Source organism: Urtica dioica, chromosome 9, assembly GCF_054948205.1.
Source record: "Urtica dioica subsp. dioica isolate 48M chromosome 9, U.dioica_male_clone48M_v1_H2, whole genome shotgun sequence".
Lineage (NCBI taxonomy): Eukaryota > Viridiplantae > Streptophyta > Magnoliopsida > Rosales > Urticaceae > Urtica > Urtica dioica.
Window position 1 is genome coordinate 18,190,857 of NC_142764.1, and position 25,606 is coordinate 18,216,462.

At 37.9% G+C, this 25,606-nt stretch overlaps 2 protein-coding genes across 2 annotated transcripts; one reads left to right on the top strand and one right to left on the bottom strand.

Annotated features, from left to right (window-relative positions):
- Positions 1-11,928: 11,928 nt before the first annotated feature.
- On the bottom strand, positions 11,929-12,658 carry LOC149385442 (NADH-ubiquinone oxidoreductase). Its single transcript, XM_089626074.1, has 2 exons — positions 12,414-12,658; positions 11,929-12,333 (listed from the first exon to the last, which is right to left on the bottom strand). Exons 1-2 carry the CDS (start codon positions 12,565-12,567, stop codon positions 12,185-12,187), a joined length of 303 nt encoding a protein of 100 aa, XP_089482200.1. The 5' UTR covers positions 12,568-12,658; the 3' UTR covers positions 11,929-12,184.
- Positions 12,659-23,986: 11,328 nt separating this feature from the next.
- On the top strand, positions 23,987-24,448 carry LOC149385443 (uncharacterized). The gene has a single exon (XM_089626337.1). It carries the CDS (start codon positions 23,987-23,989, stop codon positions 24,446-24,448), a length of 462 nt encoding a protein of 153 aa, XP_089482463.1.
- The last annotated feature ends 1,158 nt before the right edge of the window (positions 24,449-25,606 follow it).

A 25,606-nucleotide genomic window follows, 5' to 3' on the forward strand; every position in this document is an offset into this window, starting at 1 on the left:
CGAATCTTCCACGTTCTTCGCGTTCTTCGTCGGGTCTTCGAATCCTTGCACTTTCACCTAACCACAAGAAAACGTGAATCTAGAGGGACGCAGAGGGTTTTCCCTCGGCGCGTTCTCCGACGCTCAACATTAGTCGTGTTGTATTATGTTCTTGGTGAACGATTTATACTCGTCTCTATGTTTTCTAGAGAGAGAAAGTGGTGGTGTGATTTTTGTAGAGTTTTGACAAGTTGAGAGAAACTTACTTTGTGTTGTGAATGGGTGGGGTATTTATAGAGACCAATGAGTTTGGTGAAGAGTGCTTGGTTGAGTGGTGGAGATGACCGGGTGGTCTTGGCTGAGTGAAGACGACCGGGTGATCTCGGCCGAGTGAAGACCGGGTGAAAACGATCGGGTGGTCTTGGCCGAGTGAAGACGAACGGGTGGTCTTGGCCGAGTGAAGATGACCGGGTGAAAACAACCGGGTGGTCTTGGCCGAGTGAAGACGACCGAGTGATCTTGACCGAGTGAAGATGACCGGGTGATTTCGGCCGAGTGAAGATGACCGAGTGGTCTTGGCCGAGTGAAGATGACCGGGTGATATTGGCCGAGTGAAGATGAGCGGGTGGTCTTGACCGAGTGAAGATGACCGGGTGGTCCTGGCTGAGTGAAAATGACCGGGTGGTCCTGACCGAGTGAAGATGACCGGGTGGTCCTGACCGAGTGAAGACGACCGGGTGATCTTGGTTGAGTGAAGACGACCGGGTGATCTTGGCCGAGTGAAGACGACCGGGTGGTCTTTGGCCGAGTGAAGATGGCCGGATGGTCTTCTTTTCTTGGCCGACCGGGTAGTCATTTTCTTTGGCCATCCGGGTGGTCATTTTCTTTGACCGACCGGGTGGTCATTTTTGTGGCTTTATCTTGAAGATTTGTCAATAAGTCTAGTTTGAAAATATTCTTTGTGAATCTCTTTTGAAAGACATTTTATGAGTGTTGACTCGGAGTTTGGCGCGTGAATTTTCTTGTGGGCTTGGGCCTTGTGTATGGGCTTGATGTTTCGTTTTTTTGCTCTCGGGGTGTTATTTACACCATGTGAAAATAACGGCATAACATTAACCCCTCAGTTTCTTGAGCGACTTGTCGTGCGAGAAATTTAATTTGAATTCCCGAGAGGTTCGTAGTTGATGTCTTTTGATCTTGTGACTTGGAGACGTATCTCATACTGGCGCGCCTCGTGGGGCGCGGATATGTAAAATATTGACCCCACGGGGTTGGGTGTCGTAATAAGTGAGTCAGAAAGACTTTGATCTTAGAAAGTCGTGCCTCAGAAGGCATGAGTCTCGGAAGACTTTGTTATCGGAAGATCGTGCCTCGAAAGACATGAGTCTCGGAAGACTTTGATCTCAGAAGATCGTGCCTCGGAAGGCGTGGGTCTCGGAAGACTTTGATCTCGAAAGATCGTGCCTCGGAAGGCGTGGGTCTCGGAAGACTTTGATCTCGAAAAATCGTGCCTCGGAAGGCGTGAGTCTCAGAAGACTTTGATCTCGGAAGATCGTACCTAGGAAGGCGCGAGTCTCGGAAGACTTCGATCTCGGGAGATCGCGCTTATGAAGGCAAGAGTCTCGGAAGACTTTGATCTCGGAAGATCGTGCCTCGGAAGGCGCGGGTCTTGGAAGACTTTGATCTCGAAAGATCGTGCCTTGAAAGGCGTGAGTCTCGAAAGACTTTGATCTCGAAAGATCGTACCTAGGAAGACGCGAGTCTCGGAAGACTTCGATCTCGGAGGATCGTGCCTATGAAGGCAAGAGTCTCGGAAGACTTTGATCTCGGAAGATCGTGCCTCGGAAGGCACGAGTCTTGGAAGATTTGTTATTTAATGCTTTACTAATTTTCTAAGTAGAGCAAAAAAGGAGAATTCTTTCATTAATTTAGAGTTTTCGCGAAAGTGAGTTACAAAAGTCAGTCCCTCTAACGGATTTACAAAAAGGAAATAAAAATAAAATATTCCACATGGTGGATTACAACAGGTAGATCGCAAAATGGGGATGCATGTCTTAGCATTGGGTGTCCGATCTATCGCACGGATCTCTAACTTATGGGGCGGCCCTCTATTCTACGATGCGAAGATGAGTGTTTGCTCGGGTTTCGTTGCCGTGGGCTTCTCTTTTGGTGGTGGCAGTTTGTCTGCTTGTCGAGGCTTCGGCGTTGTTGACCATTGCGAGAACAAACTCCTTCAGGTCTCCGCCTTGAATGAGAGCCTTGATTTGTCTTTTCAGCTGGTAGCATTCAGAGGTCAGGTGTCCGTGGTCTTTGTGAAATTCACAATACTTTGTTTTGTTCCGCCTTTTAGGCTCGCATCTCATTGGCTCAGGAGCGTTGAACTTCTCACGAGCTAGGGCCAATATTCTCTCGGGTTTAGTGTTTAGCGGGGTGAAGTTGACTTGTTCTTGGAACTTGTGCACCAAACTGCGCTTTTGGTCCGTCGGGGGGCGACCACTGGTGTCGGATCTCGCCTTCTTCCTTCGTAGCTCATCGAATTCATCCTCATCCCTTCTCCGGCTCGTTTGGTCGTTGATTCTCCGTCCATGGACAAATTCCTCGAGGGCTATGTACTTTCCGGCCCGAGCGGCAAGTTCAGTCATTGTACCTGGCTCTTTTTTTATAATAGAGTCGAGGAACCCTCCAAGTTGAAGTCCATCGAGTATCGCCGAGATGGCGTCGCCATCCTTGAATCTGTCAACCTTATTTGATTCCTCTGTGAATCGCGACAGGTATTCACGCAGAGACTCATTCCTTCTCTGCTTGATTGTGCGGAGATGATTCTTTCCCAGCTTCCGTTGTCTGGAGCCGCTGAAACGGGCAAGGAAGCTTTGTTGTAGCTCTTCGAAGGAGTGAATGGTGCCGGGCCTCAGCTTGAGAAACCATTGATAGGCGGGGCCGCTCAGAGTGAGGCAGAATGCCTGGCACATGATCGTCGGCGAGTGTCTTCCCACCTTCATCCACATCTGGTAATGTTGGATGTGAGGAAAGGGATCGGTCTTCCCATCATATGTTGATGTGGTCGGGAGGCGAAAGTCACTCGCGAAATCTTCTGCTAGGATTTCTGTAGTGAAAGGTGAGGCGACATCCTCCATCATGTTGCAGATGTCTGGCGTCAAGATCTGGGCAGCTCGTAGACCTCGCACTTCATCCCTCAATTCTTGGAAGAGGGTCATCATGTTCGCGTTGTCAGCAGGAGTCGTTGTGGGGGCAAGTCTTGTCGTGCGCCCCCTCTCGTTCGATGCTTGATCGAGGGGCATGATATGTGGTGGAGTTGGGTTAGCTGGGATCGGCCCCGTCCCTGCTTGGGGGTTTTCTGGTTCAGGAGGTGGGAGATTCCGTGGAATCTCCCAACGTGCATTTAGTTGTTGTCTCAAGTCTTCATCATGGAGGGGAGCGGATGTCGGATTGAGGACACGCCTTAGTGGCGTGAATCTCTGAGCATCGCCGCTATCTGCTATGTCTTCTTCGTGGCTTATGCGATCGAAGGCGGATAGACGTAAACGTCCCGTTCTCACCTCGGATAAGAAGCGGGAGCTTTGCGAAGTTGCTTGGCGGTTTCGTGGCCTTGGATCAACCACCGCTCGGTGAGCCTCACGCGTCTCGTGACGTTGGTGACGTTCATGGTTCTCTCTCGCCAAATCGGGAACAATGTGCCTGATGTCACGAATACTCGGATCGGGAGCGTCATCGCTAACCTCTTGGCGGGGCTCGAAGTCTTCGTCTTCGGGATTGGGGTCGTCGTTGGGACCTTGCTCTGAATCTTGTATCTCAGGTCCCAGTGGGATATACTCCAACGCGTCTCGTTCATCTTTGTTGTCAATGGTGCCCACAAGAAGAGTTGTAGTCTTTATTTTGTACATTTGATGTAATAAAGTCTCATGAAGACTCTTGCTTGTAATTGCCTATTCATTTAATAATAAAGTTGAAACGTTCATTCATTCTTTCTTTGTTTGAAGCTTTATGATAAAACCTTAGTCTTTTAGTCCATAAACAAACTTAACAACTTACGAAGAGACAAATGTAGATTTGCATGAACAAACTCTTCGTAGTTTGCTTAAAACGATATATTCGCAATCTTAGGGTCAAAGGACTATTGACCTCAGTACGATTGTTAGAAGAATCTATGATGTCTGGTTATGAGGCATTGAGAGTTGGAGACTCTATAGTTCTTCTAGGTATCTTCCGAAGGTACTGAATTGACCAGTGCACTTCTAGAGACAAGATAAGAACAAACCATTTAACCTCTTATGTCTCGAAGTCACTACGTATGAATTGCATCATGCTTACCTTAATCCTGAAATGAGACATGCCATTTCACAGCTTAGTATTCTCATTTGAGAAAGTCAGAGTTCGGACTCACTATGTGATTCCGAACAGGGCCTATTGGTGAAATACTAAGTTGTGAGAATGTCATGAGTAACTTTGTGAAGTTCTCATAGATATGGAATTCATGTACAAGATTGCTGAAATGCAATGTATGTCACCTCATGCTTTGTTCCTTGGAGTGTGAATAAATGAACTGGCCAGTGTCCAAATTGAGTCCTGACCCTTTTGGATGAAACAATGTGACTTGTTAGCTCCTCGTCAATACATTGTTTCTAACTTATTCACAAGCGACAAAGGAGTTGAGGAAATAACAGCTAGAAGGGTAAAATGGTAATTTAGTAAATCCCGACTAGCTGACGACATTCATGAAGGGTAAACATAGATAATATTCAGTGGATCCGCTCATCATAATTAGGTTGAATTCTTGAGTAGAAAATAAATTCATTTGAACCGAGAGATTTTCAGTGTCAACTCTTTAGTGGAGTCAGTTGGCATTAAGCTAAACTTGGAAAAGGTTTGTGAACTTTTGAGTCCAAGTGTTTAGCTCAAGCTTTGTTCATTTGGGTCCATGAGGTCACTGTCACGAATCACATCGAGTAGGAATAGTTAAACTGGAAGCTAAGTCAAAACAAGAACGAAAATTATCAAAATGGTATTTTTGTCTTTTGAGACATATGATGAAATGAATGTCAATAAATTTTTTGACAAGGTCATTTGATGACTTAATGTCACTCGGCCATAATATGATTAATTGGGCATTGTGGATTAATTTCATTTCATAAGAATTTTATTGAAAATTCTTAATGGGCTTTTCTCATGTTGTCATGAACAAATGAAGAAGCTTCTAGAAGCTCCTTCTAGAGACCATTTGGGCGCCCAACATACCCATAGGAAGAGAGAATATTTTGTGCATAAATGTATCAAGATACTTGCCAAAAGAAAAAAAGGAAACAAATTTGCATAAGGATGCATAGGGGAATCGGCCAAGACAACCAAGAAGGGAAACAAAAGAGGAAACTAATCCCTTGTAGATTGAATGAGGTGGGCGCCTATGTTGATAGGAATGAGTAATAAAAGATTGCTCATAAAGGCTTGGAAAATAAGAGGAAACTACTTCTTTCCAAGGCCAACCCCTCTCCTATAAATAGGACCCTCATTCCCTTCATTTTATTCATCCAAGTTTAAGAGATTTGAGAGACTCTCTCTCTAGAACTTTGGCCGAACTCCTCTCTCTCTCTAGTTTATTTTCGATTTTTGTCTTGGCACCTAGGTCCTCATTTGACCTAGAGTTTAGCACTGCGACTTCAAGACTCGTTCTTAAGTCGTAGTGTTTAAAAGTGCCCACTCACTAATTCCTTTTCTCTCGAGTGATTTAGTGATAGAAACTTTCGTGGTTGCTCGAGGTGCCGAGGAAAGAAAGAGAGACGTGCTGCGAGGGGAGACGAGCGTTGCAAACTTTCCAAAAAGCTTCTCAAAGTTCAAGCTTCAAGAAAGGTTAGTAAACTTCTTAGCTTATAATAGTTTTTAATTACATGTACTTGCTCTTTTGTCTAGGTTAGTTAAAAACCGTTTTTACTTGTAAAATAAAATTTTTAAAATTCCGCCGCTTACTGAAGCGTTAATTATTTTCTTAAACCCTAGATCGATTCCAACAATCTTGATCGTTGAAGATGTCTTCAACGATAGTGTTCCGGCCCCCGATCCTTCCAACAATACCGACAAGTTGGAAGAGGTTTGTCTCAATTCGCTCCATTCGTGCGTCTCGATCGTCACGAATGGGCACGGGTTGAGCCTCGTCTCGAGGGGCGTTGTTCTCTTGAGCTTGGCGGGCTCGGGCCCGAGTATGGAGTGCGACACTTCCCGCCGGAGGTGCGCCGCCCTCGGAGATGGCTAGGTGCGTAGCCATTTGTCGTTCGTGATTTTGCGATCTTCCAAGAAGGAAGTGAATCTGCCGGTGGGCACTCGTGGTTGTTATCGAGTACCCCTCCTTCTAGCGCCAAAATGTTAATCGCGTTTTTGGATTAGCACTAAGAACCGTCCGTGGTTCGATCTAGGGCCGGACCCTATGACCGCACGTAGGTTGAGTTTGGTGAAGTTCTTCTCTTCTCGTCGTGTTTGTGTTATTCGGATATTTGGGTCTCCGGGTTCTTGACTTTTCGGGTCTTTGGATCTTCCGCGTTCATCGTGTTCTTCGCGTTCTTCGTTGAGTTCTTGAGTCTTTGCTTATTTTAGTCTTCAACCCTTTGAATCTTCCATGTTCTTCATGTTCTCACGTGTTCGTGTTCTTCGTGTTCATCGTGTTATTCGAGTCTTCTAGTGTCCGGGTCTTCGGATCTTCGAGTCTCCGGGTCTTCGAATCTTCCACGTTCTTCGCGTTCTTCGTCGGGTCTTCAAATCCTTGCACTTTCACCTAACCACAAGAAAACGTGAATCTAGAGGGACGCGGAGGGTTTTCCCTCGGCGCGTTCTCCGACGCTCAACATTAGTCGTGTTGTATTATGTTCTTGGTGAACGATTTATACTCGTCTCTATGTTTTCTAGAGAGAGAAAGTGGTGGTGTGCTTTTTGTAGAGTTTTGACAAGTTGAGAGAAACTTAATTTGTGTTGTGAATGGGTGGGGTATTTATAGAGACCAAGGAGTTTGGTGAAGAGTGCTTGGTTGAGTGGTGGAGATGACCGGGTGGTCTTGGCCGAGTGAAGACGACCGGGTGATTTTGGCCGAGTGAAGACGACCGGGTGATCTTGGCCAAGTGAAGACGACCGGGTGATCTTGGCCGAGTGAAGACGACCGGGTGAAAACGATCGGGTGGTCTTGGCCGAGTGAAGACGAACAGGTGGTCTTGGCCGGGTGAAAACGACCGGGTGAAAACGACCGGGTGGTCTTGGCCGAGTGAAGACGACCAGGTGATCTTGACCGAGTGAAGATGACCGAGTGATTTCGGCCGAGTGAAGATGACCGAGTGGTCTTGGCCGAGTGAAGATGACCGGGTGATATTGGCCGAGTGAAGATGATCGGGTGGTCTTGGCCGAGTGAAGATGATCGGGTGATATTGGCCGAGTGAAAATGACCGGGTGGTCTTGGCCGAGTGAAGATGACCGGGTGGTCCTGGCCGAGTGAAAATGACCGGGTGGTCTTGGCCGAGTGAAGATAACCGGGTGGTCCTGACCGAGTGAAAATGACCGGGTGGTCTTGGCCGAGTGAAGATAACCGGGTGGTCCTGACCGAGTGAAGACGACCGGGTGATCTTGGCCGAGTGAAGACGACCGGGTTATCTTGGCCGAGTGAAGATGACCAGGTGGTCTTTGGCCGAGTGAAGATGACCGGGTGGTCTTTGGCCGAGTGAAGATGGCCGGATGGTCTTCTTTTCTTGGCCAACCGGGTAGTCATTTTCTTTGGCCATCCGGGTGGTCATTTTCTTTGACCGACCGGGTGGTCATTTTTGTGGCTTTATCTTGAAGATTTGTCAATAAGTCTAGTTTGAAAACATTCTTTGTGAATCTCTTTTGAAAGACATTTTATGAGTGTTGACTCGGAGCTTGGCGCGTGAATTTTCTTGTGGGCTTGGGTCTTGTGCTTGGGTTTGATGTTTCGTTTTTTTGCTCTCGGGGTGTTATTTACACCATGTGAAAATAACGGCATAACACTAACTATATACACACAATACAAGAGCCTCTAAAATTGAAACATGATAGATTTGCACCATAAAAAAAATATATATTAAATATGTGACAATTGCATCATATTGAGAATGAGCATTGACACCTAGCTATTGCAATGATAGAGCCTGTAAAAAATGGTAAAGTATATTATATAAAAAAATCTATGAGTTCAAAATTCAAATTACAATGAAAGAAAAATGAATCACTATTATGATAATATATTTTGGCTGAATAACGAGTAGGATTACTACAAACGTAGCAAAAAGAAACGCCTCTCTTTGAATAAAGAAGTGTATTATTTTCTCTCGAAAACGAGAGGAAAACAAATGAACAGATTATTGGTGTAGTTACTAGTTAGTCATTTCCCAAACCAATAATGACAAAATTTAAATAAACCACAAGGATCAAGCAAAATCTGATCACGCAATTAGGGCTTGCATATAGTATGATTAAATAAACCTAATCTTTGAATTAAAATACAGAAGTCATCGTCTCCGGTCAATGAAATGAAAACGAATCGCAAATATATAGCTTATTCTAGAAATACCCAATATGAACAGAACCAAGTCTTATATGATTGTCGGGCCCTGAAAAAGTCATCGATGACATCATCACAGTGAACTCCAATTTTAACCTTTCGTGACCACAACAAAAAAAACCATCCAAAAGTTAAAAACAAAAAGCTCCAAGTAGCAACAATGGCAATCCAGGAAAGTTCGGGCAATAGATCATCTTTAGCCCTTCAAATCCTTACCATTTTTGTTCCGTAATTTCTTAAATTGTATTATACCAAGAGAAATTGCTCACTAATAAGTAATAACACACTAAATTAATTTTTATCTAAAAAAATGTGTCTAAATCTAAAATATATGATTTTTTGGACAAAAGTGTCATGACCAAATTAATTGAAAAAAAATTGTAGTGCTACGATCCGTCGTTGTCGCATATAACCATAACCAGGAAAAAAAAAATTATGCGACAGGATGCAAGGATTTTTAGCGTTCAAGAATATTTTGGTTCAAAAAGTCATATTTTTCAATTATATAATATTATGATGATAAAAAAAAAAACAAAATTTCATCATTTATCCGTTATCTGTTAATTTAATTTTATGAAATTTGTATATACAAATTAAAAATAAAGGGTCCAGTTGAAATTAAATAGTATATTGTTCTAATTGTTCCTTTAATTAGATGGCCAATTGTGGAATTATTCTTCTTTGTAGGCTTTTGGGAAAGAATAAATGACAAAAGCGTCAAAAACAACCCGGTGGGGAATGACCAGGTCATTTATTTTACTTTATACGACTGCACGAGGCAACTTGTTTTTCCTTTTACTATTTCAAAGTGAAAAAAGAACTCTTGCAAAGCAAATCACCCTACACGTATATAGTATATGCATACACTTTACTTTATATATATATATATATATATATATATATATATATATATGAAAAGAAAAAAAAAATAGTATAATGCATGCATAAATTATATCCCGTCTCTCGATAAAACACCACCCCTACCCATTTCCAAAGGTCATTCCAATAATCAATTCTCAAGCAATGATTATCTAGGCAAAGCACCAATATTTCTGTCTTCCATGGAATTTCATTTTTGTCCTCCTAAAGTTCCGTCCGAAATGTTACGATTCCATAATGTTACTATTCGATCGGTATTAAAATTCCGGGAAAACCAAAATAATATACTTGAATCTAATTAATTTTGATACTATTCATGAATATAAAAATAAATGTACTCTTAATATTTCGAAAAAAAAAGAAAAATCATGTGTACAATTTTTGATGGTATCAGAATTCTGTTTTAAATATCTTTTAGAAACATATGGTTTAAAACTATAAATAATTATTTGAAATTATTTTTCTTAAATTTAACGGTAAATGAAATAAATTTAAATGAAACTCAAAATAGTAAACAAATTTTAAAAATATTTATAAACATCAAGATAAATAATTGATTGTTTATAATTTAGAAAACACTATTTTCACTAAAAAAAAACTTTGAAGACCTTTAAACACACTATTCATGCGATAAGTTTTAAAAATAAATTATTCCGAAACTATGACTTCCATACTAGTCTATGACCAAAATTCAATATGTCTAATTTTATTAAAAAATATGACCACACTTTATGTGCAATTATGTTTTTAACCTTTATCATATTTCTTTGCTTTTTTTTCTTCTCTTATTTCTCTTCAAAAAAACTAACTCAGGTTATCAGAAACCCTAGGATTACTTAGCCCTACGCGACGAAGAGAAAGCTCACCAGGATTTTTTTTTTTTGAAATCTGGAAAAAAATGAGAAAAAGAAAAATCTACTAATTCATTTAAAGATTTATTGATATTTTTTTTATTGACATCAATGTCGATAAATCTTCAAAGGATTTTCTCATAATCATTTGAAGATTTATTGACATCATTGTCAATAAAAAAACATCTATATCGATAAATCTTCAACGATTTCCCAGATTTTTCAAATTTTTACAAACTTTTCATAATTATATAAGAATCATTCTTGAGCATTAAATCATTGAAAATGTGAAATCTTTCTTAGCTGAGAGAGAGAGAGAGAGAGAGAGAGAGAGAGAGAGAGAGAGAGAGTAAATAAAATAAAAATAAAAAAATATTTTATTGAGGAATTTTGTACCAAAAATGCAATATAATCATAGTTTTGGATTAATATTTAGAAATAATCCCTTTTAAAAACACAATATCATGTGTAATTTCTACACATTGCCTTTCATCCAGCTGAACGTCATCATACCAGGTCTAGTAAGAAAATCGGCTCATATAGGAATCGAGCGAAGAGTAATATACCAGTAATTATATCATATATATGTATATTAAATATAAATAAATAAATAGTTGAATTAATTCTAGTCTTAAAAAAAAGAGAGATAATTGAGGCATCAGCCTTAAATGAGAATAAATCCATACAAATTACAAATAAAATTGAGCAATTTTTCAATATCTTTTATTGCAAAAAAGACGCTTTGGAATGAATAGCGTTCTATATGGCTATATTACTCCAATTCGCTCAGATCTTCGGATGACCATGATTCATTAGTAAAGCGTTTCAAGTGATAAGTCAGAATTTATAAGGTTGCTATTTGTAAAATAAACACCACCTTTGGCAGATTGAAATTCTTACAAAATGCAATATTCACACTTTCTGTAACAAATTTACTTTTAGAATCAGCTTACGTGTTAAAGAAAAAAAAGTCTTAGAAGAACCACTGGCAAAATTTATATAAGAACAAAGAAATATTGTTCTTGCAAGTCTGTCACTCTAGACAATTTTGAGCAAAAATTCAAGATAAAACGATTATTTTTCTACGATCAATGACTCTAAAGGGAAGCGAAAGACTTCATACCTACAAAATCTACACCAGTCTCTCAACACCTGTAGTATTTAACTACATTAAAGAATACGCGAATCTCCAATTCACGACCACTTATGAAAACATTTCTGGTAAGAACCCACTCTTTTTTTCCCTCGGCCTCTAACCTATAATTGTGTTCCTAAACTTGTATACGGTGACAGCTCTACAGAGAATCGTGACATAGAATCGTCGAAAATCCAAGTCTTGAGGAATATGCTTAATCTGGTCCTACGGCGTAGCCAGAAAAAAAAAATGACGGACCATAGCTACAGATAAAGCAAATCAACGAGGAGCGAGCTATTCTCTTAGCTAGAGTTTTTTTTTTTTTTTTTTTGCTCAAACTCTTGACTAGAGTTTGAGATCAGAAGAAGAGCATTCTAAAATCCCTTTTCTATTGCACACATGATTTCACTTATATTTTGCAGATGATATCTTATCAAAGACTAACATAAAAAATGAATGCCACATATATAAACAAGGAAAGAATCACCACTTAGTTTCTTACCATGAAAACTCACCAGAAAAGAACCTAAATCCTCAAACAATTTCATTCATTTTTGGGGAACTTTATAAAAGCAATTACAGAATTCAGCATTGGTTTTAAACATAATCCACATATACCACCACGCGAACACGAATGAGTTCATCGGAATGGCAAAAACTTGATCACTTTCAATCCAAAACAAACAGACTGGTTATTTTATTATGAACGCCAATAAGGAACCGCCAAAAAAAAAAAAAACCCTAAAACAGGAAAAGTCAAATCGATAGCGATTCTCACTTTCTGTAATGAGCGACCTCGTCTGGATTGGGGAAGAAGCCCATGATTCTTCCGGCAGAGTTCTGGTAGGCGTACATAAAGCCTCCCATGACGCCGATCAGACCTCCGGTGACCATCGACGGTCCCTTGATCCCCGGCTTGATACCTGCGCCACAGAAACCGGTGAATCCGACAAATTAATTTGAAATTGAAGCCTTACAGAGCTGAGAGAAGGGATATTCTGACCGGAGAGATATCCGACAGTGACGGAGATGCCGGAGATGGTGAGGAATCGGAGGTAGTCGAGGGAGCTAAAGTTTCCGACGACTTTGGTGAACGGAGGGTTCCGATCAAGCACTGGGTACTCCGGCTTCGCCGACGCTGTGATGTCTGTGTTCATCGTTTTCGGTTCAAGCAGTCTCTTTGCGTTCTCTCGCAACTGACCGAGCTCTGTTCGATATTCACTAGCTGATCTTGGAGACCATCCGATTGGATTTCGTTCGTAACAGAGAAAAAAAAAATGGGTTGGGCTGTGAAGGATTGTTGGGCCTTGTTTCAAGGCAAGGTGTGGAAGTTGATAACTTTGACTTTTTGTTACGTAAAATTACGCAAATAACGGTTTAAAATGGTAATATTTTCAAATTATTGGCTATTTAATAATTTTTCAGAAATAGCATTTTTTTCAAATGGTAATTTTTTTTCATTATAAACGAAATTTTAAGCAATTAATAAAATTAAATAGAACCCAAAATAATAAATGATATTTAAAAAAAATTGTAAACACCAAAAAAAGAAAAATGACTGGTTATATTATTCTTGAGATAAAACGTAAAATAGCTACCATAAATAATGAAGAATTTTTTTGCAAATAGCCAATCCCCTAATTTCTTTTAAGATTCTTGAAAAAAATTTATTTTATTAAGAAAATAGCTCAACAGACCGAAATAAATTCATTAACTAAAACTATTAATTTAATTTACTTCGACTGGGCGGACTATTTTCTTAATAAAATGAAACTTTGACTATTTTTTAAAATGAGGGTGAGTTATTGTTGATGTTAATTTCGGGATCTCAACAATCACAAATACTTATTTAGTGTGTATTTATTTTATTATATAGTAGGTCTTAGAATGACTTCGTATAAGAAACAAACAATATTTAATTTGAAAGAAATATAATGCGAAATGTGAAAAGAATAACTTTATTAATATCAGATGTTTACAAGGGACGAGCTGTCGAACTCAAGTAGGCGAGCTCAAAAGTAGACTGAGAGGATTTGAATAAATGTTGAATGTAAAACGAAAGCTTGTCTGCAAAAAATGTCTACAAATCTCTAAGACACGTGTTGATCAGCTCATCCTCGTCACGTCGCGGATTGGCCAAGTCTTAGATCCGGTCTTCTCGGCGGTATTACAGTTGACCATGACTTCTCTCCTTGGCCGGGTCAAAATAGGCGAGCTGGATCACTTCTTCGCAGACTGGGCTTGGATTCTCTCCTTATGCCGAATTGGATAATTTATTGGGCCTTTGCTCGAACATAATCATATATTGGGCCTTTGGCTGAACATGCCTAATGAAGAATATAAAAATGATTTTTTTTATACTCTCACACTTATTAGGCTACTGACGTAATTGTCCCATAAATAGTTACCATATTATTTGAAAAAAATTGTTTCATGAAGTCCAACATTTTACTTTAGAGAAATTTCATAAAATGGACTCCACAATAAATACCATTCATCCATGGAGCTTTGGACGTTGATTCTCAAACTTCTTTGAACCATACACTTATGTGATCCATTCCAAGTTTGTTTCTAAATCAATACCCTATTTTAGCATAAAAGTATATGTAAATGTGATACACCATTAGCTAGCAGTCTAAAATATTCCTAAATACTAAGCGAGCTGAGAATTATATTTTTGTATTAGGAATTATACCCTTATATCAAGCTAGTTAGAAATTATATATCATTAGCTAATAGTTTAGAATATTCCCAAATTTAGTTAAGCAAACGGCTATATAAAGGCCTAAGTAATTGTAATGCAAAGGCAGTGAATGAATTCTTTTATGCCTTTCTTTGAAGTTCATCCTCACTCGAAGAAGAATACTCGATACCCCTGAAGCAAAGTCGTATCATTGGTGGTTTCATCAATCCCTGCCGTGGAACTCACAGATTTGATAGCCGCGATAAAAGCTCAACTTAATTATTAGGTGAAATCCTTATACAAATCGCTGAAGCAGCATAGAGTGGCCATGGAACACAAACTCACGAGTCTCTGTGACGAGAGCCACCATCACCAACCTCGATTATCTACCACTTTGCTAGCCATTTCACAACACTTTCATCCCCGACCTGAGCGCTCAAGCTCGACACGACTAATATTTCCAAATTTGTAGAATTACGATCAATCACACATGCGATCACTTATTCAAGTATCAACTGAAGATGAACTCTATATTTACCTCAAGGCCACAAAAGCAGAGACCTCATATTCAAATACACCAAATTTCAAAGTAATCTTTGCAACAAAAAACCCTACACCACAAAATTCTACCCTCAACCAAAAAAATCATTCTAGAAAAAAACAGCACGTCCAACATGCCATCACAAGAATCAGAACAAATCCATCCTGCTTCCACAACTCTCAGACGCATCAGACAAGCAGAGCCTGAAAAAGAAAAATAAATCTTTTTGAAGAAAAATATCTACAAAGTTTTTTAATCACCGTATTTACTATTACATTATATATGTATAATCTACGTATGACCAGTGACGGAGCCAGAAAAGCCCATCAAGGGAGGCTAATTTGAAAAAAAAAATTCAGGGGGGGCTTGATTGTAAAAAATTTATAAAAATTGGGCCAAAAGTATAAATTTTCAAGGGAAAAAATGTAATTTTTTTTTAAAATGGGCAAAAAGTGCAAATTTTTTTTTTGAGGCCGGGCTTAAGCCCCTGCTGGGCCTATACTGGCTCCGTCACTGCGTATGACAATATATTAACTGTTTAACTGCTGTATATATATATATATATATATATAGGTTATTTTTATCACATAGGTTTAGCCCTACTAGATATATATGTTATAATGACCATATTATGTTTTTTTTCCTTCTCTTCTCTTTTTTTTTTTTTTTTTTTTTTTATATATTCTCTCTTTATTGTAAATAACCACTTTTTGTTACAAATTATGATCATATTACTATCATCATTATATTATATAGTTTTGTCTTTCGTGTAGTTCTTTTGAACATTACTTTTATTATTATTTATAGGCAAAATATCACATTTATACCCTGTGTTTTAGTGAAATGTCGAGTTTAACCCTCGGTTTTCAAAAATATCGAGTTCATACCCTCTGTTTAACTAAAATGACGAAATTATACCCTGAAATGAATAACAGCGTCACAAATCTCCCTTTCATTGATATTAACTTTTATATAAGAAAAACCAAATCAAATCTAAATCAGTGCCCTAACTTCCAAATTCTCAATTTTGAAATAAAAATAACCTTAAATTGAAATTAAATAATAAAACTCATACCTCCTAAGAAATGACTTCATTCCGTGTTCGAATTGTAACTCTAAATTCTGGATTCTCTGTTCGAATATGCGATTTTGATGATTATCAACTATCGATGTTTACCCATTTGCATCTTTCTGTGTTCTTCACGATTAAGATACTGTTGTTTATTTTTTAGTTTTTAAATAAATTACATATATAGCGCGAATGAATAAAGATAATTGGTGTTTATATATATATATTATAGTCAACGTCAATAAAAAGTCAATAAAAAGAATATTCGTGATACTGTTGTCTATTTCATGGTATAATTTCGTAATTTTAGTTAAACATGGGGTATAATTTTGTCATTTTAGTTAAACAGAGGGTATGAACTCGACATTTTTGAAAACCGAGGGTTAAACTCGACATTTCACTAAAACACAGGGTATAAATATGTTATTTTCCCTTATTTATATGGATTAAGGCACATAAACTTAATATCAAACAAAAAATGTATAATAAGGCCATGCAGGGGCTTGGCCCCAAAACTAGTATGAATGAAAATATCGAAACAAGTATCGACTCTTGGAATCACGTCCGATCGGGGAGGCTGTAGAAAACTTCTAACATTTGACAAAGGATTAGATTAAGAACTTTTATGCTCATTTGACTACATTCCACCATGGACTTCCACTCTCTCATTCAAATCAATATGTACTACACCCTTATGATACATATTATTCGAAGCATCTGATTACTTAAATAATTATAATTATTGTACCTGTAACAAACATTGTCACGATCAAGCCACACATTAATCCTTGAAATCGTCTAACGCAAATCTTGGGATCTCACTAATTCTATATCAATTGTAGATCGGGCATATTGGGACTTCGATATCTGATTTTTACTATATCATAATAAGTAAAAAATGTGTAAAAGTTAATCAATTGATTGAACCCTTATTTAACATTTAGAAATGCTCTCATATATGCCTCTATAATAGTAATATACCATTATTTTGAATTCAGAAAATAACTTTGCATGCAGATGAAGACTCGTGAATACGATGAACCATTTTGTCGAGGCGTCTGACTTCTTTGGCAATGAGCTTAACTAGTCGAACAACACTTCTTTGATCATTAACTTAACTTATTTGATAAATATTATTAATTGATAAACTAAATTATTGGTGGAACAGAATTAACTGTAGGGGGCAATCATCTTATTTTGAGCTAAAAATGTAAGACTTAATAATAAAAAAAAAAACTTGTGGGATTAATTTTTTAACTTTTTAAACTTTCAAGGGGGGTATATGCCTCTTGGGACTGAAAAGTTTACAATGGTGGAGCCAAAATTTATTGTTGGGGGAAAATTTTGTTAAAAAAATCAGTCTAAATTTATTGGGGGTGTATAAGAAATTTTGTAAACCACTTAAAATATTGTTTTAAGTACATTTTACCAGAAGAGTTTGAAACAAGGGGGACGTTATGTACCCCAACTATAGTCTTGAATTTGCTGTGTTGTTCTAATTTACAAAAGATATTTCTATATATGTCGTGTCCTTGTATATTTTTGCTTTTTTTTTTTTGTCTTATTGTCTGTTGTTTCTTCTGTTATTCTCAGAGTCAAAGTCACATGGACTTACTCGGAGTCTGTACCGGAGCAAGGTGATACCGGTGCTTTAGTACACGCTTATCATTTAAGAAGACATTTACAAGAGTCCCGCAAATCCAACATAATTAACTACTAAAGAAGAAGATTATGAGAGTCCCCTAATCACAGACGGAGGGCAAAGCACGACCGTTTGAGGATTACGACGTCGGGAGTAAATTAGATGCGACCCATAATTACAAGTGAGCCACCAAGATATGCCCGACGTCTCTTGAGCTATATTCACATATGCGCCGCACCAAATTGCATGTGCGATCAGTAATTACAAGTGAGCCACTCAAAAGGCTTTTAAACTGAAAATACGACAAGTATGCTGATTGTTACACCCTCTTTTGGTTTCTACAAGCAACATTCCGAAATGGAAATTAAAAAAAAAAAAGAGTTATCAAGGATATTGAGAAACCTTTTACAAATGTCGAAATACCCTCATCAATATTGTGCGTGCACAAATTCTTACTTACCAATCTGGGAGGGTGAATTTTCCTCAGATTACAGTAGTAAATCGTTATGCCTAATGTCATTTTCTTAACAGACGACATGGTTCGTCCATGGGTATTTGGTATGCCCGAAGAAGTATCGAGCGGTATCCCTATTCACTACTACAAATGTTGGATTCTACAACCCATTTTCTACAACGCTTAAAATAAGTGTTGTAGAAACTAGGAATTCTACAACGCTTAACATAAGCGTTGTAGAAACTGGGTGTTTCTACAACGCTTGTGGTTAAGCGTTGTAGAATTTAATATATTTCAGATTTTCCACAACACTTAGATTATCCGTTGTAGAATCCTCGCCGCGGTGCCACGTGTTTTATGCTGCAGCAAGAAATTTCTACAACGCATAGTTCAAGCGTTGTAGAAGGATGGACCTCGCTGCGGTGAGTTTTCTACCTCGTCGCGGCGAGACCTTCTACAACGCTTAAAATAAGCGTTGTAAAAGACCTTCGCCGCGGTGAGATGGATACCATGGCCAACATCCGTTGTAGAAGCTTGGATTCTACAACAGATTTTTAAGCGTTGTAGAAAGTTCTTGGATTCTACAACGGATATTTAAGCGTTATAGAATCTTCTACTACGCTGGATTCTACAACACTTGGCAAGTTTTTTAAGCGTTGTAGAATCCTCGTTTTATAGTAAATATTTACTGCAGCTAATTACAAGTGAGTCATCGTAATATGGTTGATGAAAATATGTCGTTTCCTTATCATATGACAACTACGTTGCCACGAAGTCTTATGCGCCACTCACATGCACTACTACAAATATAGGCATCGGGTGTGACATTGTCGCACCTAAAAGCCCGTCGCTAAAGGCTTTGGGTGCGACATGTCGCACCTAAAAGTATCATATATTAGGTGCGACATTTTTCGGTGCGACATGTCGCACCCAAAGTCGCACCTATTTGGCTTCAAAAAATCTAAAAAAATGAGTATTATGTGCGACATGTCGCACCTAATACGTTATTTTAATTAAAAATAAATAAATTTGTACGCCGCCCCTCCTCCCCCTCTTCCCTCGCCGAGCCTCAGCCCTCGCTGCCCCTCCTCCCCATCCTCTCTCGCCGACCTTGCCCTCGACGGGCGATGGAGGAGGCGTTGTGCTCTGTTGGAGGGCGGAGAGCAAAATAGGTCGTCCCTTGCGGTCATGGACGACGGAGGTGCTCGGCGGAGGTGGCTGAGGTCGTCGGCCGAGTGAGAGAGCTTACGTAGGCTTGGTGGCGATGAGGATGGGCGACGGCGAGGAGGACAGGCGACGGCAGAGGGACGAGAGAGAGAGAGAGAGTGAGAGAGAGAGAATGAGAGAGGCATGAAGAAGAATAAGAAGAAGGAGCGGTGTTTTATAATTTTAACCTAATATTTTCAAGTGCGACATGTCGCACCTGTTGCTCATATTAAGTGCGACATGTCGCACCGGATACTTAAAAAAAAACTTTTCAATTCAGGAGAGTAAAAATAAGAGGAGAGATTTTAAGCCCGCCTAAATTTTTTAAAACTTTTAGGTGTGCGACATGTCGCACCGGATAGTATTGGGTACGACATGTGGCACCTGATACCACTTAAAATGAGCGAAATTTTTGGTTTTCTAGAAAGGTATCCGGTGCGACATGTCGCACCCAATGCCCATTTAGGTGCGACATGTCGCACCCGATACCCTTTCGCACCAAAAAATGAAATTTGTAGTAGTGATGCATGTCATGCTGCCACCCATAATTTCAAGCGAGCCACCCAAGCAACATTTCAACTCAATCAATTTAAAAGGTGTGCCCGGCCCAAAGCTATAGGGCATATGCGCATCCTAATTGAATTTATTATATGTAGCGTACGACATCCACATGTTGAATTAAATGGGCATTCAAAGAAGAAAAACAAGGTACATATAAACTGAAACGATAACAAAATTAAAAGGGTATGAGGTGCGACTCATGCAAAATTGGTGGGTATGAAATTTGAAAATGATTTTAGCTTAAATGGGTATTCAAAGAGGAAAATAAGGTCCGTAGAAACTGAAACGATAACAAAATTAAAAGGGTATGAGGTGCGAATCATGGAAAATTAAAAAATTAATTACAAAATTCAGAGCAAAATTTCAAAACGATTTTATAGGGTGTTGGCCCTAAGTGGGCATTTTTATGTGGGCCGTTTCTTATAACAGCACACACTTATTTATTCATAAAAAAAACTACAAAGCTAACGCTTTATAAGTGTATGATTTCAAAAATAACGGATATTTTGAATCCTTTTTTAATCCTTCACAGACGACAAGTTTTGTCCACGGGTGGGGTATACCCGAACTATCGTGCGGTATATTTACAAAGACGTCACCCATAGACAGAGGCTATTGTTAATTACAAGTGAGCCACCGTAATATGGTTGACGTGAATATGTCGTTTTCTTATCATACGACAACTACATTGCCCTGGTGTGATATGCTCGAAGTCTTTTGAGCTATATTCACATATGCACCACCCAAAATGCATGCCATCCATAATTACAAGCGAGCCACCCGAGCATCATATCAACTCAGTAGATGACAAGTTTTCCTGACGTCATTTCCTTCCCAGAGGACCAGGTATTTAAAAACTGAGGACCAACTATGTTACGTTCGAAATCTGTTATCGTCAATATTTTTACAACTGCGCCACCAAAAATCTAGGCACCAATTTTGCAGTTCCACAGAATAATTTTTTTTAATCCCTCAGTTCCACGAAATAGGCGACAAGTATGCATGATGTCGTTTTCATCAGACAACAAGTTTGTTGGCTGGCTTGGATACATACGAAGTCTCTTGTTGGAAATATTATTACACATATGCCACCCAAAATTCAATGGAATCACCGAAATTGCACTTCAGATGTCAAGTGTTGCGCGTGGATTGACACTTACGATAATAAGGAGGCCAACCTGTTATCCGTTATAGAAACAATATTCCCATAATTCTCAATAACTTTATTCCGAGGATCTATTCCGATGAGTTGCAGAGGGTTTTGTGAGACTTTGAACATTATGATTTGTCGAAATGCATATATCAATGGGCCGGTATGAGCGGAAGTAGGTATTTGTGGCGGAGGCACATGGCACAAAACATAGAGTTTGATTCTATTTCGAACGGGGTGATCAAGCAAATGAAGAACTCCTCATCAACTTTATGTTGGAGTTCGATTTTGAGCTGGAAGATCCTACCTTTCTTTGTCGGAGAACAAGCCTCCTGTATAAATTTTATGACGGCGTTGCATTTGCCATTAACATAAACAAATGATATAGAAAGCTAAAAATGGAAAATCTAAAATATGACATCACACATATGTAATCATCCGATGCAAGAAAAACTAGTGAAACCGTGTCTTAGTTAAAAATTGTATTCAAAATGAGCAGATAAAGTGGTGCAACATCAATGCTGTAAATCAATGGTGCAAAATTAAAACATTCACATTTTATCCTTTATTATAATAAAAGTTATGTATTATTACTAACGCTTGCTTGAATATGTGTGACCTGGTTCCAATCCAGATTTTTTGCTATCCCATTATTTTTTATATTTTGAATTAGTTAAATAGTAGACAAATATAATTTAAAACAGAATGTTAAATAGCTATACATATTTTTTTTTTTTTTTGAATTAGATAAATAGTAGACAAATATAATTTAAAACCGAATGTTAAATAGCTTATAGTAATATATTATTGTTTCTTAATCGGAAGCTTTAATCTATTCTTTTATCAATAACCTTAACTATTAATTTTTCTTCTTTATTTATGTTAGACACTAATCTCAATTAAAGGACGTCAAAAGAAGTCATTAAAGTCTTAGAATGCCTATAATTTACGAATTCTATTTTATAACACTAGTTTAATAAATGCTTTGCACTTGGCACATTCAAATTTCTTATATATCCTACTTTATTTATTTGAATTTTATTTCAATAAATATATTGATTTTAGAAATAATATCTCTAACAAATTTAAATATGGAATTAGAGTTTGGTTATTTGATTCTGATTCGGATTTTAATTTTCAATGATATATTTTATACTCTATTCATAGGCTCAAAATCGTTATTTATTTATAATTAAAAAAATATCTTTAGTCATTAACTAATTTTGTATGAGGTGTTTCGGAACTAAATTTCTGGATACATTGACACTGCCTCCCAATACTTGGCTCGCTCTTCCCATGTACTCAACCAACTGAGCACGAGTTGGAGATGAGCAACGTGTATTTGTATTTGATGGTGAAGATCAGCTAATTGCGCATTCTTTAGCGATGAACTCAACTAATTAATGACGAGCTTAACCTTAAGTAGGCTTGGACTACGGGGCCACACATCTCAATTATATTAGGATGATGTAGCTAAATAGCCAATTTGAAGTTATGAATTTGCAAAATAGCCAAAGTTTGTCTTAACTGAGTGAAATAATTAAAATGTGCAACAATCTAGTTTCAAAATAAATTTTGACCCCAAGATTAATTTTTTTGAAAGTGACAAATTGCTCATAATAATCGTCAAAAATTTTAATCATGGATGTCATAAAAATTTTGAAAATGTAAATTTAGCTACTTTACTGAAAAGTTGAAACTTTGGTTATTTTGTAAATCAATAAGTTTCAAATGACTATTTTGTACAATTTTTCCATTATTTTAAAGCTCACTTGGATGTTGAGACATCTCATTTGGTTTTTTTTTTTTTATATAAGAAAATATATCTCATTTGGTGGTGAGGTTTGATTAAAAGGTTGCCCCATAAGGTTACCATATATGGACTCCAAATTCTTGCAGTCAAAACTAAGATTGAGTTCATCATATTTTTTTGGTTGTCGATAGTAGCTAGTCATATTTTTTTCAGTCAAACCTGTTTTTCTTCCGCCAGTTTTGTAATTTTGTTTGAAAGGATCTTATATATCATTTCCTTTTAAGTATCGACTCACAAACCAATAATGAATATATATATATATATATATATATATATATATATATATATATATATATGCGCGTACAAGGACATGAATAGTAAGTAAGTACGATGGGTGAACAACAAAAGTTGGCCCATCAAAAGGACGATAACCGTTGTATAGTTTTCTACTCCCTTTAATATGTATTTTTTTCAAGAAATAAAATTTACAAGCTACCCTTGGTTTGTTTTAATTCACCCCTAAACCAATGCAAATGGATATGATTGAGTTCACCAAATAATGCATAAATGTTTTGAATCTCTCTCTAGCTTGGGAATTCGTTAAATAAATAACAATTAATAATAAATAGAGAGAGTGGGTTGAGTCTTTGCTGCATAAAGAAGCATCCAGTCTATTCCCCTATTTAGCATCTTCAGCTTTCATGTATGCATGCCATTCCCATCCAAAAACTCCAAGACAAATTTACAAATCTTGAGAGAGAAAGAGAGAATAGAATGTTTGGTTTGTTTGTCTTTGTCACATTATTATTATTATTGTTCAATCAAGTGCACCGCAATTAGAACACTTAAAAGATTATTCCCTCTTCCATTATCCTTGTCTTTTTCTACCAGTTCACACCTCCCCCACCACATTCCCTCTTCCCAATGCTAGCTTTCCCAACAAAAACAAAAACAAAAAAAAAACATATTTTTGACATTTTAATAAATTTTCTTAACATTAATCAAAATGGGGTTGTTTTAATTTCTGATCCGGGTGAGATAGTTTTAAAATGGTATGGATAGTCAAAAGGAGGGAGGGACTTTAGAGACAAAAGCTGAGACAGAGAGCATCGGAGCCATCACATTCCTCCAAGCACTTGCTTCCATGTGCTAGCTTGTTTCAACATTCTTCTTGGACACATCTCCAAAGCCCTTTTAGCCATTTACACTTTTTTGCTTTTTTGCATCACTACTCATATCATATTCATACGTTACACTAACCCAACAAAACAACTCCCCCAAGATTTGGCCTCTTTGTCCTCTTCCCTTTGGACTTGGCAGATCACCTGCCGATTCTCATTGCCTTTTTTTTCCCACTTATTTTATCTCCCAAACCAAATAAAATAAAATAAAAATTAAAAAAGAAATTAAAATCAGACAACCTTAACCGATAAACAAATTCCCCTATAAATATACCCAACATTCATTTTGCATGTAGAGACCTCATTAGATTTCACGTACACACACATATCAATATAATGGGTAGGGAAGGGCATGAAACGACTGTCGTTTGTTCCTCAATTGCCTTGTTGCAAGAGAGGTTCAGACAGGTCCAGAGAGAAAAGGAAATGAGGGAAGAGAGAGAGCTTCTGAGAACTAGTCTATCAGAACCAAACAACAACAACATGAACAAAGTACAGTTCAACAACCTTAGTACTTCCACAAACGTTGGCTATGAGCCGTCTAGGTTGTTTTTTCACCCTGATCTGTTCTTTCCTCGGAAATCAATTACGTCCCAGAAAGTCTCTCTCTCCTTGTGGCCTTCTTTCGGGTGTGATTTCGAGGAAGAAGACGAACATCGGTACTATTTTTGTAGCGGTGTTGAGAAGCCTGTGTTTAAGACACTGTGGCCTTTGGAAACTCCGATGTTGAACACGTGTGATCAAGATTCAAAAGATGGTTTTTGTGAAACTGATGTTGATACTTCTCTTCATCTGTAAAACAGTTCTTTGATATATATATAAATGTCATAGTTATTAATTATGAAGTTTCGGTTGATCGATGCATGTAATGTTTTTAAGCTGAGTTTCGATGTCGTTGTGTTTATATGCTTTTTCATGACATTGTTGGCTTAGTATTAATTTTCAATTACAGTTCTGTTTAGTATTACGTTGTTTTGTTGCGTTCAAACAATTAACTTAGCTGGCTAGTTTTCTTTTTAACCTCTTATCAACCAAGTGATAACAATTACAATTGTACGTATGAACGTGGATATGGAATTCAGGTTTAAAAAAAAATAAAAAAAATATACCTAACGTGAAGAAAAAGAAAGTGCTTATAGTTGCAAATAATAATGTTGTCAACTAACCCTGTAATCAAGCCAAGTATTTTGGATGGCAAGATCTATTTTCTCTTATCCTACTAAGAAAATCTTTGTCCACCATGGTCTGACATCTGTTAACTTAGCAGTCACAATACAATAAAAACTTAATATAACAAAATGTTACTCCCAAAATTCTCACAAAGTACATAGCTAGCTATGCCCAGAGTACTTAGCATGTCTGAAGTACCAAGCTACTGAAGTACCAAAAACCATATGAATCCAACATAAGGTTTCATATACCAAACGTTGACTATTTACCTAAGATTTACATCTGAAAATGACTATTTACCTAAAATTAGCGTTGGCTATTTAGTAATGTCAAACGTTTAAATTGGATATTTTTTCTAATTTTCTGATTATTATAAGTGGGATAGTTTAATCTGATTCGACAGGTGCAAAGTTTGCTTAAAGAATTTAGAATTGGAATTTCATATCTTTGGCGAATGCTCCCTAGACAAGGCGTTGTCGGCTTGCCTCCCCATGGAACGTGATGTGGCCGCTTCCCAGAGCTGGCAGGTCGAGAAAAGGAATAGGCTTTGTAGTGCAACCTCTTAAACTATGCCAATTTGGTGTTTGAAGGAGTAGCGTGCCCGGAATGAATTCATTTACTAAAACAGACCCCTTTATGGCTCCTACTATCATGTCTACCCTCTAAGCTGACTACGATGAAGGAATTTGACGGCCTTGACAACTTAACCAGGGACAAGATAGGTGCGTGTATAGCTCATCAAGCGAAGGCAGTGTCGAGAAAGTCGCTAGTGAAAGCAGAGCTCTT